The sequence below is a fragment of the Daphnia carinata genome, chromosome 10, assembly GCF_022539665.2.
Source record: "Daphnia carinata strain CSIRO-1 chromosome 10, CSIRO_AGI_Dcar_HiC_V3, whole genome shotgun sequence".
NCBI classification, from domain to species: Eukaryota; Metazoa; Arthropoda; class Branchiopoda; order Diplostraca; family Daphniidae; genus Daphnia; species Daphnia carinata.
Window position 1 is genome coordinate 6,660,399 of NC_081340.1, and position 12,501 is coordinate 6,672,899.

Consider the following 12,501-nt stretch of genomic DNA (forward strand, 5'->3'; position numbering starts at 1 on the left):
GACAAGGCGAGAAAATGACTCACTTCAAAATGGAAATTATTAGAAATCTTGTTAGAAACGTACATAATATATTGCAAAACTAGTGATTTATTTACCGCGATGTTCTGCATATCCCTCGTGGAAGAAAGTTGCATAGTCATCTGTTCGCCACACAAGACACCATTTTCATACGCCGTACGATTTTTATGACATTTGGGTAAGAGTCCAGACACTGAAGACATATATAGCGATAGATACTAAAATAAATTGTATTTACAATGGCGCTGGTATAAAAAAAAAAACGCATGCAAACCAAGGTGACATTCAATTATTTGGTCGGTATTTGCCCAACCGGCACTGCACGAACGCAGTCGCAAACCTGAATGCTTGGGCCGAAAGCTCAATCTGTGAAGTTGTGCAAGAGTTGTACACACGTCGAGTTTCCTGTTTTTGGTACATACATTTCCGATCATGTGAATAGCCCGTTGACATTTTTGGATTCATTTCAAATTATTTCATCGTTTCCCTTTTTAAAGATCACCAATTCCTACACGAAAGGAAGTATGCAATGGCGCTGTGCCGTATATGTGCACTGTATGGGTTCTCCCGTTTTAGTTTTGAAGGAATTTATTGACATTTTCCGATTATCTTAATACCCGAAAATATACCTCGAGAAAGTCACTTTTTAGATTTTCTCTTCTCATGCCTTGGATATGGTCTGCATACTAAGCAAAGCAGAGCTGTAATTCTCCAACATTACGTAATTGAAAAGGCCAAAGGCCCCGTTATTTCTTCGTCATTCTACAAAACGAAATCGCCATTAAAGAAAATAACGGCACCAGTTGAATTAATTTCCAAGCTCTGCCTTCCTTGAAACAAAAGAATCGAGTAATTTTCTGTCTGGCAGTTGCAAAAGTTTTTTCATCATCCTTTACATTGGTTATAATGTGTTTGCTGCCTTTGTGCTGGAGTACCAGTAGAGTACTCGTAATGTTCGCTGCGTTCCTAATTTAACTCTGTTTGCCTTACTATTCGTTTCATAGCAGTAAAATTAGGCTTAAACGTCAAACACCAAAAAGTGAGCTTTATGCAGAACGTATGCTGCTAAATGAAAACATGAATTAAAAGGAAACATTTATGGCTCCTGCTTGCTTTATATGTCCTCATTTAAATTTGAGCTCGTAAACTCGCTTTGGTCACCGTAGGCTTATAAAGAAGCCGGGTTGCCCATACACGTTACTCTGGTTTCCCATCAACCCTCGGATAAATCTTTCGCCTTTTACTAAAGATTTCCGTGGTGGGGAGCAATTGATGAGTCTATAAGACTAATTTTTCGAAAGCCCGGTCTTTTGATCGGGCATCCTAATGAATAAAATTTAAAGTCTATGTAATTTATATATATTATGGGCGTGAAGTATGAAATGTTATAATTGCTGGGCCCAAATGGTTTCGTCGAATGCAGAGATGGTAGTTAGTTGTAAGTAAGCAATACATCAGGGCTGTAAATTCCCACACAAATGTCCATTCTAGGCTACATGAAACGAAAAAGTTTACACATAGCTGTTCTGGTTTAGTTTCACTAGCTTTTGCCCTCAAAGAAAACAATTATTACAAATTATTATGTAAGTTTTTCTAACCTTACCACTGGCTATTTGATTGACCTTACCACTTACCTTCAACCACGCGTTCTTTTTACAATGCCTTTTTTATGGTTTCTGCTGCTGAGATTGCGTGATGCGATTCCCCGAGGGCATGTTTTTATAGTACTGCTTCTTTCATTGAAGCGACCTACTATTACCCAGTCTTTTTTATTTGTTATTCTTGCATCAAATCAACAGTTTTGAATTGCAGATTAAAAGACAGTCGATTCTTTCCCGTTAAAAAATGCGATTTAAAAAAATGTAACTTAGTTGAAATGGCCCCGAAATCAGATTACGTCAGATTCATTTTCTGAAAGGATTCATCAACCAAATTGCAAAATAATAAAAGTAAATTTGTTCGTGGTTTACAAGAAGGTAAAATTTGACCTTAGGACACTAATTAGTGTTTTTCCATGAAAGAAGTAATTAGTGATTACATTTTTTTTTTTTTCAACATTGCCATACTCGATTTTAGCTCCAAACCTGGCAACTCCGAATTGGCAGGATGGGGGCGCCTTGTTTGAGTATTCGTCGTCTGATGTTAAGGGTGTTGAAACAACTGCTAAAGTCGGCAGGCCATGGCCTCGTTCTACATCGTTGTGCTTTTTTCTTGAATTACGGCATGATAAAAACCGAAGGTACAACTTTTAAAGATAAATTTGATATTCTCTTAGGTTTGCCGAAAAGTTGTGATATGTTCGAATATTGTAAAACGTTTTAAAGTTTCTCAGAAAATATGAATCAGACTTCGAAGTATTTCATTTTTTTAGTTGCATGGCTTGGCAAATTTTGACTACTTTATACATTCTCGGTTTTGTAACATAATCTTGTCAGTTTTTTCCTCAAACAAAGGAGAGAGAAAATAGATCCAGAGTCATGAATTTTTTAACCAAATTATGGCCCGTTTTATTTTAAAAAGTCATGATAGTGTTAACAAATTTCAGTGTCACAGTTTGTGAAATCTCTGTCTGTATATAGATACTGATGTACCAGTCTTACTACTGATCATCGTGATACATATGTATGCAGTCAAAGCAGAAAAACATTTTAAAAATTTCCCAACAAGTGTCCATAATAGACACCACAATACAACAGCACTGGTAAATCTTTTAGCAAGTCTAATGACATAGTTGGTAGTTGCTTAATCACCAGCATAAGGTCAGTTCATACATAAATTAATTTTACTATACCTGTCAAATAAAAATGAAGGTTTCATGCTTGATGAAAATATTAGAATGGGTATTGTTTGTACTTACAATGGTAATGGGAGTGGACTTCAGATCTGTATAGAATGTCCTGAAACCAATGACCACTGTAGCCCTGTTGGATGATGTGAAATTGTAAATTACATTCACCTTTCAAAACAACATCTCAGACAAACTAACTTCATTGTGACTTGTCCCTTGAAATCTGCAGGTGGAGTCCACAAAAACGTTTCGTTCTTTCTCCTAACTCGGCTTGAATGGGTTACGGCGTTCTGTAAGTGACAAAATTATAAATAATAAATAAAATAAGACATTTCGTTTGCTTGTTAACGTTTAGTGTCACATACCGCAGTTCCTCCTGGACAGTCCATTGTTTTGCCTTGACTTCCTTCAGCACTGAAACTGCCAATGCCCGTGGTGTTAGTGCCTGATCGAGCCTGAATCATGTAGCCTCTGAAATCGGCCTCACCGATGGACTGAAGAGTTACTTTAATACAAAACAATACCGTAATTATTTCTTAATATCTTACATATTTTAAATTAATATCTTAAGTTTCTTTATTTTGACCATCCAAATGGTTTTACCTGTTATAGGAGAAACTGAATTGGCTTGTGTACTGCTAATTGATAAAGTAAAAGGAACTGTATCTTCTTGTGCGCCAAAAAGCATGTGAATGGGTGCCATTGATGCACATGCACTACGAGGTGCACCACCGGGAAATGCAGCTACCTGAGTCGCAACTAACGCGCTCACAATTACAAGGTAAATGTTCATCATTCTATCAAAGAAAACAAAGTCGATAAAATAAGTGCTAAGATGATTTTAGTGCGCACAGAATAGTTAAGTTCTTACCTTTGTCAAGTGCAATGCGAAATTTGGTAATGTTTTAGAAACACGGACAGTGTTTTGTGTACTCTCGCTGTCTTTGTAGCCGTGTGCGTAGCGGTGAGAGATCGGGAACTGAGAGTAAAAGCCGAAGCACGGTGGGCTTTTATTTATCGCCCAACGGCTGCTATCAAGGTGCTTCCACAACTCATACGCCCTTTGGGGCTAGTCGCTGACATAAAACCGGCAATAATGTGTACTGGAAGGGGGTTGGGGGAGGGGAGGCCGGCATCAGTAGACAAAAACCAAAAAGGTGAAGGGGACGTGTTAAAGGATGAGAGAAAGAGAGAGAGAGAGAAACAGACAGAGAGAAGCTCTCAATCATCTGAGAGGCTTGTTTACTATTCTGAGCAAATACACCAACACATATAAAAAGAAGCAAACGATAAAACGAGCACACCATTACCTTGACAAATTAAACAACTCCTGGAGCAATGGCCTTAAAATTCTACGGTCGTTCACGTGTAAGGAAATCAGAAAATCACATAAATCCTTCGCTTTTCTCGCCCCCTGACTTGTGCGCCTATGTAATAATTGAACTCGTGGTAGGCGTCGATTGTAAGAAAATCAGCAACCCTATTGTTTGTTTTCTCGCTTTTTCATCGTTGCTTCTTTCGGGCTGAACTGACGAGAGCGTTGGGGTCGTTTGTAGAAAAATTAAAATATAAAGAACCGGTTGGCCAGCCAATAGACGACGACTTTAACCTCATTTCCCTTTCACTTGAGACAGGGTCTCTGAATAAATAATTGCGTCCTCCGGGCCGAAGCTGAAGAAAAATTTCTCGCAGCGGTGTTTTATTTTGTTTGCTTATTATTTACTGATTGTGTTTTTCTGACAAAAGAAAAGAGAAATTAAGTGAGTTGAACGCACGTTTAAATCTAACTTTAGGTATGAGCAGAGGAAACCACCAATCACGATGACAGACGGGGAAAAATGAAGAAAATGACACCTGGACTCCCTCGATATAGCAGGCATTATACCATTTTCCTTGACCTCGATATTCCTTTATACAGAATAGCTTTACGGCATTTACATGGCAAGACAATTACCATCAAATCTCCTGCTTTAAGCTGCTGTCATTGAAGTAAATGGAATTTCGGCATATCCGTGCGGAAGTTGAATACCAGGAAGAGGGTAATGAAAATATTAAACACCAAAATTATCAAACGTCCTTGGACAGTGTTGCAGAGTGTTTCTCTTTTCAGGCCCACTTTCTCATCGTCACGATTGTAGAAAAAAAAAACGGAGGTAATGCTCAAGGTTTTCACTGAATTCTACTGTACAATATTTCTGTTATTTATGAAACTTTGGATTTACTGGTTTTCCCTTGCAACAATCATGAGGATGACCTTCTTTGATTCGTTCGTCACATCGGTCATCTCCCTTTTTTTCCCTTTTTGTCTGTTGCGATATGCAAAATTATTTGATGTCCTCAATTCGAAGAAGCAGGTAAGTAAAATGACTGGTAGAAAGTTTGTCATTCTATATCGCTAATGTTGCACGTACATGCTCCTCCTAAAAAGACTTTCACTCGGTGTTGGATGATTTTTGCTTACCTATGATTTGATTAACGCTCGCAGGACTGTAACAATGTTCAGTGGCAATAGCCAGTGATTATTATTCAGTTAATGGTTGAAATATGTTTTCTGGTATTCAAATTTGCATTTCAGAAGATGATTTCAAAGTGGCAAAGCATGTATTAGAAACATTCACTTTGAGTATGGCTTTCTACTACCATGTGCACCACCAAATTTCTTAGACGAAACTTCTGTTTTAACCTTACTCGTATTGTTGACCGCCAGAGGCTTATCTTCTCCCGGAATCCACACGTTAATAATCCCGTCTTCGCCACCTGATACTACTTGGCCGCTAGCTGGATTAAAGGCGGCGCCACGAATGGTTTGTGAATTTCCGCCTTTCTCGTCGAACAGTATAGCATACGGTTCCAATGCGCCTTGACTCATTTTTAGCATTCTTAAGCATCCTCTGTCATGTAAATTGGTTGATGGTAAAAATTCTTCGCATTTTGCAATTGCGTAGTGCATCTTACCTGTTTGGCGTATTTGAACCTGCAAGCAACAAAGGATCTTGCCCTTCTCCCGTTCGAAAACACCGAATGGCGAAACATGTCTCTGATTTCTTTCTCTTTTAAAAGAAAAAAAATTACACCCTGTTCTAATCAGTAAAATTTTAAATTTAGTTTATACCCTGAGAGCATCTGCTATCTTTTCTCGAGTAAAGACATGTTTTGGAGATGCTTCTTCAACATCCCAAATCTGAACATTCTCTGTACTGGTAGTGACTGCTATGCTCTCTTGTTTTGTCTTTGTGTCATATCCAACCCACTGTAATCTCCCACATGTTGTTTCTGTATTCAAACTAAATTTGTGAATAAGTTAAAAGTAAATAATGGATTTTAAATGATCTTACCAAAACTGTAAGGCATCATCTTCATCCTTTTCATTTAAATCATATACATTTACCAGGCAATCTGTTGAACATGATGCCAATGTGTTTGGTGATGTTGGGTGAAATTGGACCTGGGACATAAAGAAAAAAATTTGGTTGAACCCTTTTCAAAAGCAAGACAAAATAAGGTTTTACATGAGATATATCATCTTCATGGAATTCTGAATAAGCTGCCAAAACTTTTGGAGATCTTATGTCCCACAAGAACAAATGGGTATCAGTTTTCACTTTTTCCGTGCCTCCACATAATAGTGTCCTGTTGCAGTTAATGTCAAAAGACAGAAATGGTTTTATCTTTTGATCGGAGTCATCTGCATTTCCACCAAGTTAGTTTACTTTAAACATTAGTTAATGATGTAGATTACCTCTAAACTCTTGTGAACATTTTTTAGGGTTCCTTATATCCCACACTCTGATACTGCCATCACTGGATCCAGTAAGAATACAATTAGGGATAACAGGGTTAAAATGAACATCAACAATGGTTTGGTCATGAGCTATAAACGTTGAAATTTTGTCCAAAGTATCAGTAGATGTAAGGTGAACTGAATTGTTAGACAAAGCTGCTGCAAGCTTCTTCGATTGCCATTCACAGTCTATATGAAGAATATATAATTTTTCAAGCCCAACAGCTTTCCGAGCCGAACAGAAATATGGTTGTTGATACAGCGTATTCAACTCTTCTTCGTTGCACAAATCACCATCTTGTGAGATATCAATGTCTACGATGTCTTGAACTGCTTAAAATTGAAGACGAATTGTTGAAATTATGAATTTGATATTGAAGTATAATTGCTTGATTTTTACCTTTCCCTTTTGATTCGTTTTCTAACTTTGACATGCTTGTGATGCGTTCTATAAAAATTAAAGATGCATAACAAAGATACTACAGCTAAACATTTGAAGTTCGGCTGTTTAGCACATGTTTAACCACGAAAAGCAAGTTTATTTTTTATCCGATAGATGCCACTATAGCCAAAAATCGATTTTTAAACATTTCAACAAAAAAAAATAATTTTAATTTTACAAATAGAAACTGTTGTCAGACATCAATCCTGTGTCAATAAGATTTGTTGTGATACAACTGTAAATATTAACAATCTATAAGTTAAGTAGAAATGAATCAGACATGGCCAGTATGCGTCTGCTTCATGACCTAATACGGATATTCATACTCCGGTGATAGTAAGCCACGTATGAGACATAACAAACTTTCAGACATATAAAAATGTATATTTTAACTTAAATTTCTCCTGCGGACATTTGTGTACTTATTATAAGTAATAGATGGAAAGGGCTTTTATCGTGAACAAGTATTGAGGGTTGCTCACAAAGAATGACAGTAAAAAAGATATGTGACAATCCGATTCATAGTTTCAAAAAATCCCGGTTAAAAAAAGACAGCAGATATTTTTTTTTTCTTTTTCCCTGTTTACTTGTTCTGATATGCCTCAGCCCATGTTACGTCACATTTTGGTACAAACCGTTGTACACGGGCGTTCAGATACAGACGAGGCTGTCTGGAAAACCGTATGACAGTCACCATCGGGAAAAGAAAGTCCATATTTAGATTTGAAATAAAAACGTATATTATGCTTGGGAACTCGATTCACATGTTTGGTTGAATAGACCTGGGGCCTCGGCTCGATTTGTTGTTTGTCGTTGCTATGTCCCTGCCCTCTTGCGGCCGATACTTGTGCACGTTCCGTGCGTGTATTGCCGTGTAGACAGGAGGAAAAGCATAATCACCATCAGGCAACTCGCGTGTGTAGCAACGTGATAAGTCGTAAAGGGCACTTTAGTATAAAAGTATTCGTTATTGCTGCATAACATTTTCCGATTGTTCGACATAATTATAGTGTTCCTGTACGAAATGCACACCGTGGGAGATGCAACGTCTAGTGTTCCTGCGTTTTTGGGAAAACTATGGAAATTGGTGGAAGATCCGTCCACTAACCATCTCATCAGTTGGAACGCGGTAAGGCGTCCATTTGTAATCCCCTCTTTCTTCGTTTCGGCCGCCAAACTGACATGTTTACAATTGGTTATGTCTTCATGCCTTCTTGGCAAATTCATATTTATTTAGCATTTCATTTAATTTCTCTTTCTTATATTTCATTTTAACTAGAATGGGATGAGTTTTACAATCAGGGATCAGGCCCGATTTGCCAGAGAACTCCTTCCATTATACTATAAACACAACAACATGGCCAGCTTTGTTCGGCAACTAAATATGTATGGTTTCCACAAAGTTGTGTCTGTTGATTCTGGTGGACTCAAACTTGACAAAGATGAGATGGAGTTTGCACACATGTATTTTCTGCAAGGCCAAGAATTTTTGTTGGAACACATCAAAAGAAAAATTCCCATCAGTAAACAAGAAGAAACAAAGCATACAAAACCTGAAGTGCTTTCCAGGGTAACTTAATGTATTCCCATTTTCCTTTGTTTACTGTTATTGACACCAATCTCTTTGTGCAGGTTTTGGCTGATGTTCGTGGTATGAAGGGTAAACAAGAAAATGTTGATTCTCGTTTGAATACCATGAAACGAGAAAATGAAGCTTTGTGGAGAGAAGTTGCATCCCTTCGACAAAAACACATGAAACAGCAACAGATAGTCAACAAGCTGATTCAATTCCTCATCAGTATTGTTCAACCTAATGGACGTGCAGGCCTAGGGCTGAAAAGGAGGTAAGATCTGTTAGCTTTTCTGAAATGGGAAAAATTACTCTGTTAAACTGTATTAATACTAACTAGGTACCCGTTGATGTTGGGTGAAGGTGTTCGGTCAACAACCAATTCTAGCACCACCGAAAAAGGTATGCAGAAAGAAACAGGGGAGAAACAAAATGATGGAAGGCTGAAAGGTGTTTACATATACCTTTTCCCTACAAGTTCTATTTGAACTTCGATCTAGTTTTAATTATCCGAAATTTTTTTTTTTTTTTAGATCTAGACGAGTCAGCGGTTTCAGGCAACCCTAACATGTCAGATATACCATCACCGAAAGGACCTATCATACATGATGTTACCGATATCGACGAAAGCAGTTGTGCCGACCTTATTGGAAACTGCAACGACTTGGATGCTGATCAAATGGAGGAAATTGCCGAAGTAGTTCCCAATGAAAAATCTCCTGAAATATTTTTTCCCATGGCCCAAATTTCAGAGTTGCCCATTTCAGTTGAATCTACTGAACAGGAAGACGAAGTACCAGCTGAAGAAGAAGAAGCAGTAGAAGATGGGTGAGTTTCGTTTTTACGTAGCATTTCAAATAGTATTGTTCATGTAAAACTCTTTTATTAGTTTGGGAGTCGAAAATCCCGATTTTAACACAATGGTCCAAATGGAAGCCGGAACATCCAATAGTGGTTCTGGAATCCTTGAAAACTCGGCAATGGCTAGTCCTATGAGTCCTGATCTGTTGATGGCTGTCGATCCTCGTGAAGTCAATTCGGGTGCTTTACTAAGCTTCGAAGAAAATCGAAAGGAGAAAGGTGGACGTGGCAAGTCGGTTGTCAAAAATCAAGAAAGAACGGTTGCTTCAACCGAATCGACCGCTATGGAGAGGTATGCCATGTTTTCCATTGGATTTCTCTGAACACATTGGGCTGATTCCAAAACCTTGGCATCCGGTTTGCTCCCTTCAAGCAGGGAAGAGTTGGACAGCCATCTGGACACGATGCAGGTCGATTTGGAACAACTTCGCGAGGTTTTGAGTCTACAAGGAAGTCCACTGGATGCTTCTACGTTGCTTGGGGTATGTGATTCTCTGGGATTGAGTTTCGAACCAACGTTAGATTCATGCAATTGGGCGGGGTATCCCTCCACGGCGACCTGGAACCGGAGGGGCATCCCTTCGGACAGCTCGCCATCGCTCGCTTCCCTACTAGAGCACCAGTTGCTGCCAAAGGTAGCAAGTGCCTATAAAAAAAAAAACGCTGAGTCCCACCCAACCTGAATTTTTCCCATTTCACCTCTTAAACGGGATGCATTTTCATTCGTACCAATTTTAAGTAGTTTGACGGCGTGCTGCACGATCGAAGGCTTGTTGTCGTACTATTCAAACAATAAGCTGTTTTATTTTCTTAGCTTTTCAGTGCAGATGATACCCTACCAGGCAATGGTTATTTGTCAATGGACATGGACATGTTCAAAAACCCGTCCCAAGGTGCTATTCTCGGTAAGTGTTTCCTTGTTTAATCCAATCATTTAATTACTTTCATTTCGCTTATTGTCAACAGGTAATGAAGTGATAGCTTATAACGATGCGTCATTCTTCGATATGGTCGATGAGTACAGTGATGAGCAGATGGCGAACGATCGAACAACTCGAGATGTGGAAGATGAATCTATCGTGAAAGACACGACCGATTTGTTTGATCTCCTGGATGATCCTCCGCAGCCGGCGGCTGCGATACCCGCTACAACGGTATCCGCCGCCAAGAAGAAAAAGAGAAATTGAAACAAGCGAATAGCGCGAAAAAGAGAGGACAATGTAACAACAAAAATGTGGCTGTACCCCTCCTCGCTTTATTTCGACGCGTCCTTTCCCCAACTAAAAATACCTCTCTTTTCTTATTGATATATAACTTTATGCGTGTTATCGTCATTAACAGACCTTTTGTTTCGTTTTCCCACCTTAGGTTTTTTTTTGTATCCTTCTTTGATTTTCATTTAACTTTAAAGTAGAAAGTCAATTTGATGACAGAGAGTATGTAGATTCGCTAGCCAACCCCTATGTAATGTCATCAAGCACATTTGCCATACTTGTTATTATTATTATTATTACCTTGATTTTTAATCGCAGAAAATTGAAAAGGTTAGAAGGGGGGATATGAAGTGATTTATTATTCGCATTCGACGATGGGCTTATCGCGCGCAATTGCAGGGTGTGTGATGCGTATGTGTTTATTTTGGATTTGTAGGTTTGCTTTTTGTACGACGAACCTACTTATTTATATGCATAAAGTTGTCTGGGCAGCAACGGAAAGGGAAGAGGGGAAAAAAAGTTTTCACCGCGAAGGTGATCGGAGCGAATGTTCTTCCTTTCTCTAATTTAAAAGTGGCGAAATAATCCTACTAAAAAGAGAAAGAAAGCAAACATTGACGCCGTTACGAGAATTCATTTGTGTCAACTGTTTTTTTCACACGTGTGTGTGTTGGCTATGTGATTCGACGTCGTTACGGTATACATCAATAAAATTCAACAATTAAAACTCGACCGTTTCTTTTTAGGGATGCATGATGTTTTCATACATTTCCGTCTTACAACTTTCAAGAGATAGTATTTTTTTAAATAAATTCTTTTTGCTTTCTATGCAGATGAATACAGTCGTCATTGGTATCCGATCTGGCTGTGCAGTTTGAAAGATGAAAATATGCTAATTGATCTCCCGGTTGCAGTCATCATCATTCACGTTCTGCAGACGTCTAAAGGTTTTTTTTCTTCTTTTAAGTAACAGACTAGAAACATCTTTAGCCATTTTCTTTTCAGGCTTCCACTTTCGACTACACAATCATGACACGGAAAAGAATCTCGTGCAATCCCTTGTTTCTTGGAGCCGATCGGAGCCGATGATACGATAAAAGACGGAAAGGGAAATGCTGAATATATTTATAGATAAATATATACACACAGAGTGGAATATTCTTTAACATGGAAGAAGAACAAGAAAAAGATAGAGTGGGAGTTGGGATGAAGAAAGGAGTGGGGGCGTGCAGCCTTTGGGGGAGGAATGGGGGAGGATGGGAAACGACTGGATGGGTTTTGACGACCGACATGGACTAGCTTACCTTTTTTTTTCTTCTTCTTCTTCTTCTTTCAGCCGCCTTTTTTCTCATTTTATTCCCTACTCCACCCTCCGCTCCAAGTCCATTTCTCACTCGTACACAGCACTCTAGTAGAGTGAGAGTGTAGTAGAAGTTCACTACACTATGCTGGAAAATGTCGTACGTAATGTTCGCGGCTCTCACACCAAAAAGCAACACACACGCCGGGCGTGCTGGAACATCATAACATTTCGAAGCCGGAAGCGATCGAAGTAGTGTACGGGGTATCTAGGTGGGAGTAGGTGGAGGCCGGATCGATGGTTTGAACTCATAAAGTGGCTCCCAAAAAAAAAAATTGTTTCCTTGCGCTTATGTTTCGTGCATATATAAATAAGAAAGAGATAGATAGATGTTGGTTCTTTAATTTTTTAGGGTTTTCTCGTTCGTTTCTTTTTTTTTTTCAGCGGGGAGGGGGAGACTCTCCATCCCTACTCCGCCCATCTCTTCTTTTCTCCCTCGTAACATGTTCGTGTTGTCCGGAGAGAGG

At 38.8% G+C, this 12,501-nt stretch overlaps 3 protein-coding genes, 1 long non-coding RNA gene and 1 other non-coding gene across 11 annotated transcripts; 3 read left to right on the plus strand and 2 right to left on the minus strand.

Annotated features, from left to right (window-relative positions):
- Positions 1–1,215: 1,215 nt before the first annotated feature.
- LOC130701567 (U5 spliceosomal RNA) lies at positions 1,216–1,340 on the plus strand. The gene has a single exon (XR_009004112.1). It is a non-coding gene; the product is annotated as a U5 spliceosomal RNA (small nuclear RNA).
- A 1,164-nt stretch (positions 1,341–2,504) lies between these two features.
- Positions 2,505–3,835, minus strand: LOC130701533 (putative defense protein 3). Its single transcript, XM_057523513.2, has 6 exons — positions 3,678–3,835; positions 3,410–3,603; positions 3,172–3,311; positions 3,005–3,096; positions 2,876–2,939; positions 2,505–2,809 (listed from the first exon to the last, which is right to left on the minus strand). Exons 2-6 carry the CDS (start codon positions 3,600–3,602, stop codon positions 2,804–2,806), a joined length of 495 nt encoding a protein of 164 aa, XP_057379496.1. The 5' UTR covers position 3,603; positions 3,678–3,835; the 3' UTR covers positions 2,505–2,803.
- Positions 3,836–4,400: 565 nt separating this feature from the next.
- On the plus strand, positions 4,401–6,135 carry LOC130701551 (uncharacterized). The gene is made up of 2 exons (XR_009421926.1): positions 4,401–4,845; positions 4,917–6,135. It is a non-coding gene; the product is annotated as an uncharacterized LOC130701551 (long non-coding RNA).
- LOC130701514 (WD repeat-containing protein 89-like) lies at positions 5,389–7,102 on the minus strand. Of its 3 annotated transcripts, none has more exons than XM_057523493.1 (7): positions 6,988–7,102; positions 6,546–6,917; positions 6,316–6,491; positions 6,142–6,251; positions 5,919–6,090; positions 5,762–5,856; positions 5,389–5,697 (listed from the first exon to the last, which is right to left on the minus strand). In XM_057523493.1, the coding sequence occupies exons 1-7, from the start codon at positions 7,019–7,021 to the stop codon at positions 5,421–5,423; spliced, it is 1,236 nt and encodes a 411-aa protein (XP_057379476.1). In that variant the 5' UTR covers positions 7,022–7,102; the 3' UTR covers positions 5,389–5,420. The 3 variants fall into 3 exon arrangements, with proteins under 3 accessions (XP_057379476.1, XP_057379475.1, XP_057379478.1); XM_057523492.2 differs by having other exon boundaries at positions 6,546–6,920; positions 6,988–7,095; XM_057523495.2 differs by having other exon boundaries at positions 6,546–6,911; positions 6,988–7,069.
- Positions 7,103–7,891: 789 nt separating this feature from the next.
- Positions 7,892–11,404, plus strand: LOC130701507 (heat shock factor protein-like). 5 transcript variants are annotated; one of them, XM_059497319.1, is made up of 10 exons: positions 7,896–7,966; positions 8,040–8,158; positions 8,309–8,599; positions 8,662–8,873; positions 8,940–9,049; positions 9,133–9,427; positions 9,489–9,752; positions 9,834–10,095; positions 10,275–10,365; positions 10,427–11,404. In XM_059497319.1, the coding sequence occupies exons 2-10, from the start codon at positions 8,054–8,056 to the stop codon at positions 10,645–10,647; spliced, it is 1,851 nt and encodes a 616-aa protein (XP_059353302.1). In that variant the 5' UTR covers positions 7,896–7,966; positions 8,040–8,053; the 3' UTR covers positions 10,648–11,404. The 5 variants fall into 5 exon arrangements, with proteins under 5 accessions (XP_059353303.1, XP_059353304.1, XP_057379462.1 ...); XM_059497320.1 differs by having other exon boundaries at positions 7,892–8,158; positions 9,837–10,095; XM_059497321.1 differs by having other exon boundaries at positions 7,892–8,158; positions 8,940–9,001.
- The last annotated feature ends 1,097 nt before the right edge of the window (positions 11,405–12,501 follow it).

Excerpts from the sequence above, each read along its gene's own strand:
- LOC130701507 (XM_059497319.1), top strand. The coding sequence starts at position 8,054 with ATGCACACCGTGGGAGATGCAACGTCTAGTGTTCCTGCGTTTTTGGGA. Across the intron at positions 8,159-8,308 it reads ATCTCATCAGTTGGAACGCG|AATGGGATGAGTTTTACAAT; the intron begins GTAAGGCGTCCA and ends CATTTTAACTAG. Across the intron at positions 10,096-10,274 it reads AGCACCAGTTGCTGCCAAAG|CTTTTCAGTGCAGATGATAC; the intron begins GTAGCAAGTGCC and ends TTATTTTCTTAG.
- LOC130701514 (XM_057523492.2), bottom strand. The coding sequence starts at position 7,021 with ATGTCAAAGTTAGAAAACGAATCAAAAGGGAAAG. Across the intron at positions 6,921-6,987 it reads AAACGAATCAAAAGGGAAAG|CAGTTCAAGACATCGTAGAC; the intron begins GTAAAAATCAAG and ends TTCAATTTTAAG. Across the intron at positions 5,698-5,761 it reads GGTTCAAATACGCCAAACAG|AGGATGCTTAAGAATGCTAA; the intron begins GTAAGATGCACT and ends TTTACATGACAG.
- LOC130701533 (XM_057523513.2), bottom strand. The coding sequence starts at position 3,602 with ATGATGAACATTTACCTTGTAATTGTGAGCGCGTTAGTTGCGACTCAG. Across the intron at positions 3,097-3,171 it reads ACTGTCCAGGAGGAACTGCG|AACGCCGTAACCCATTCAAG; the intron begins GTATGTGACACT and ends TGTCACTTACAG. Across the intron at positions 2,940-3,004 it reads AAGGGACAAGTCACAATGAA|GGCTACAGTGGTCATTGGTT; the intron begins GTTAGTTTGTCT and ends ATCATCCAACAG.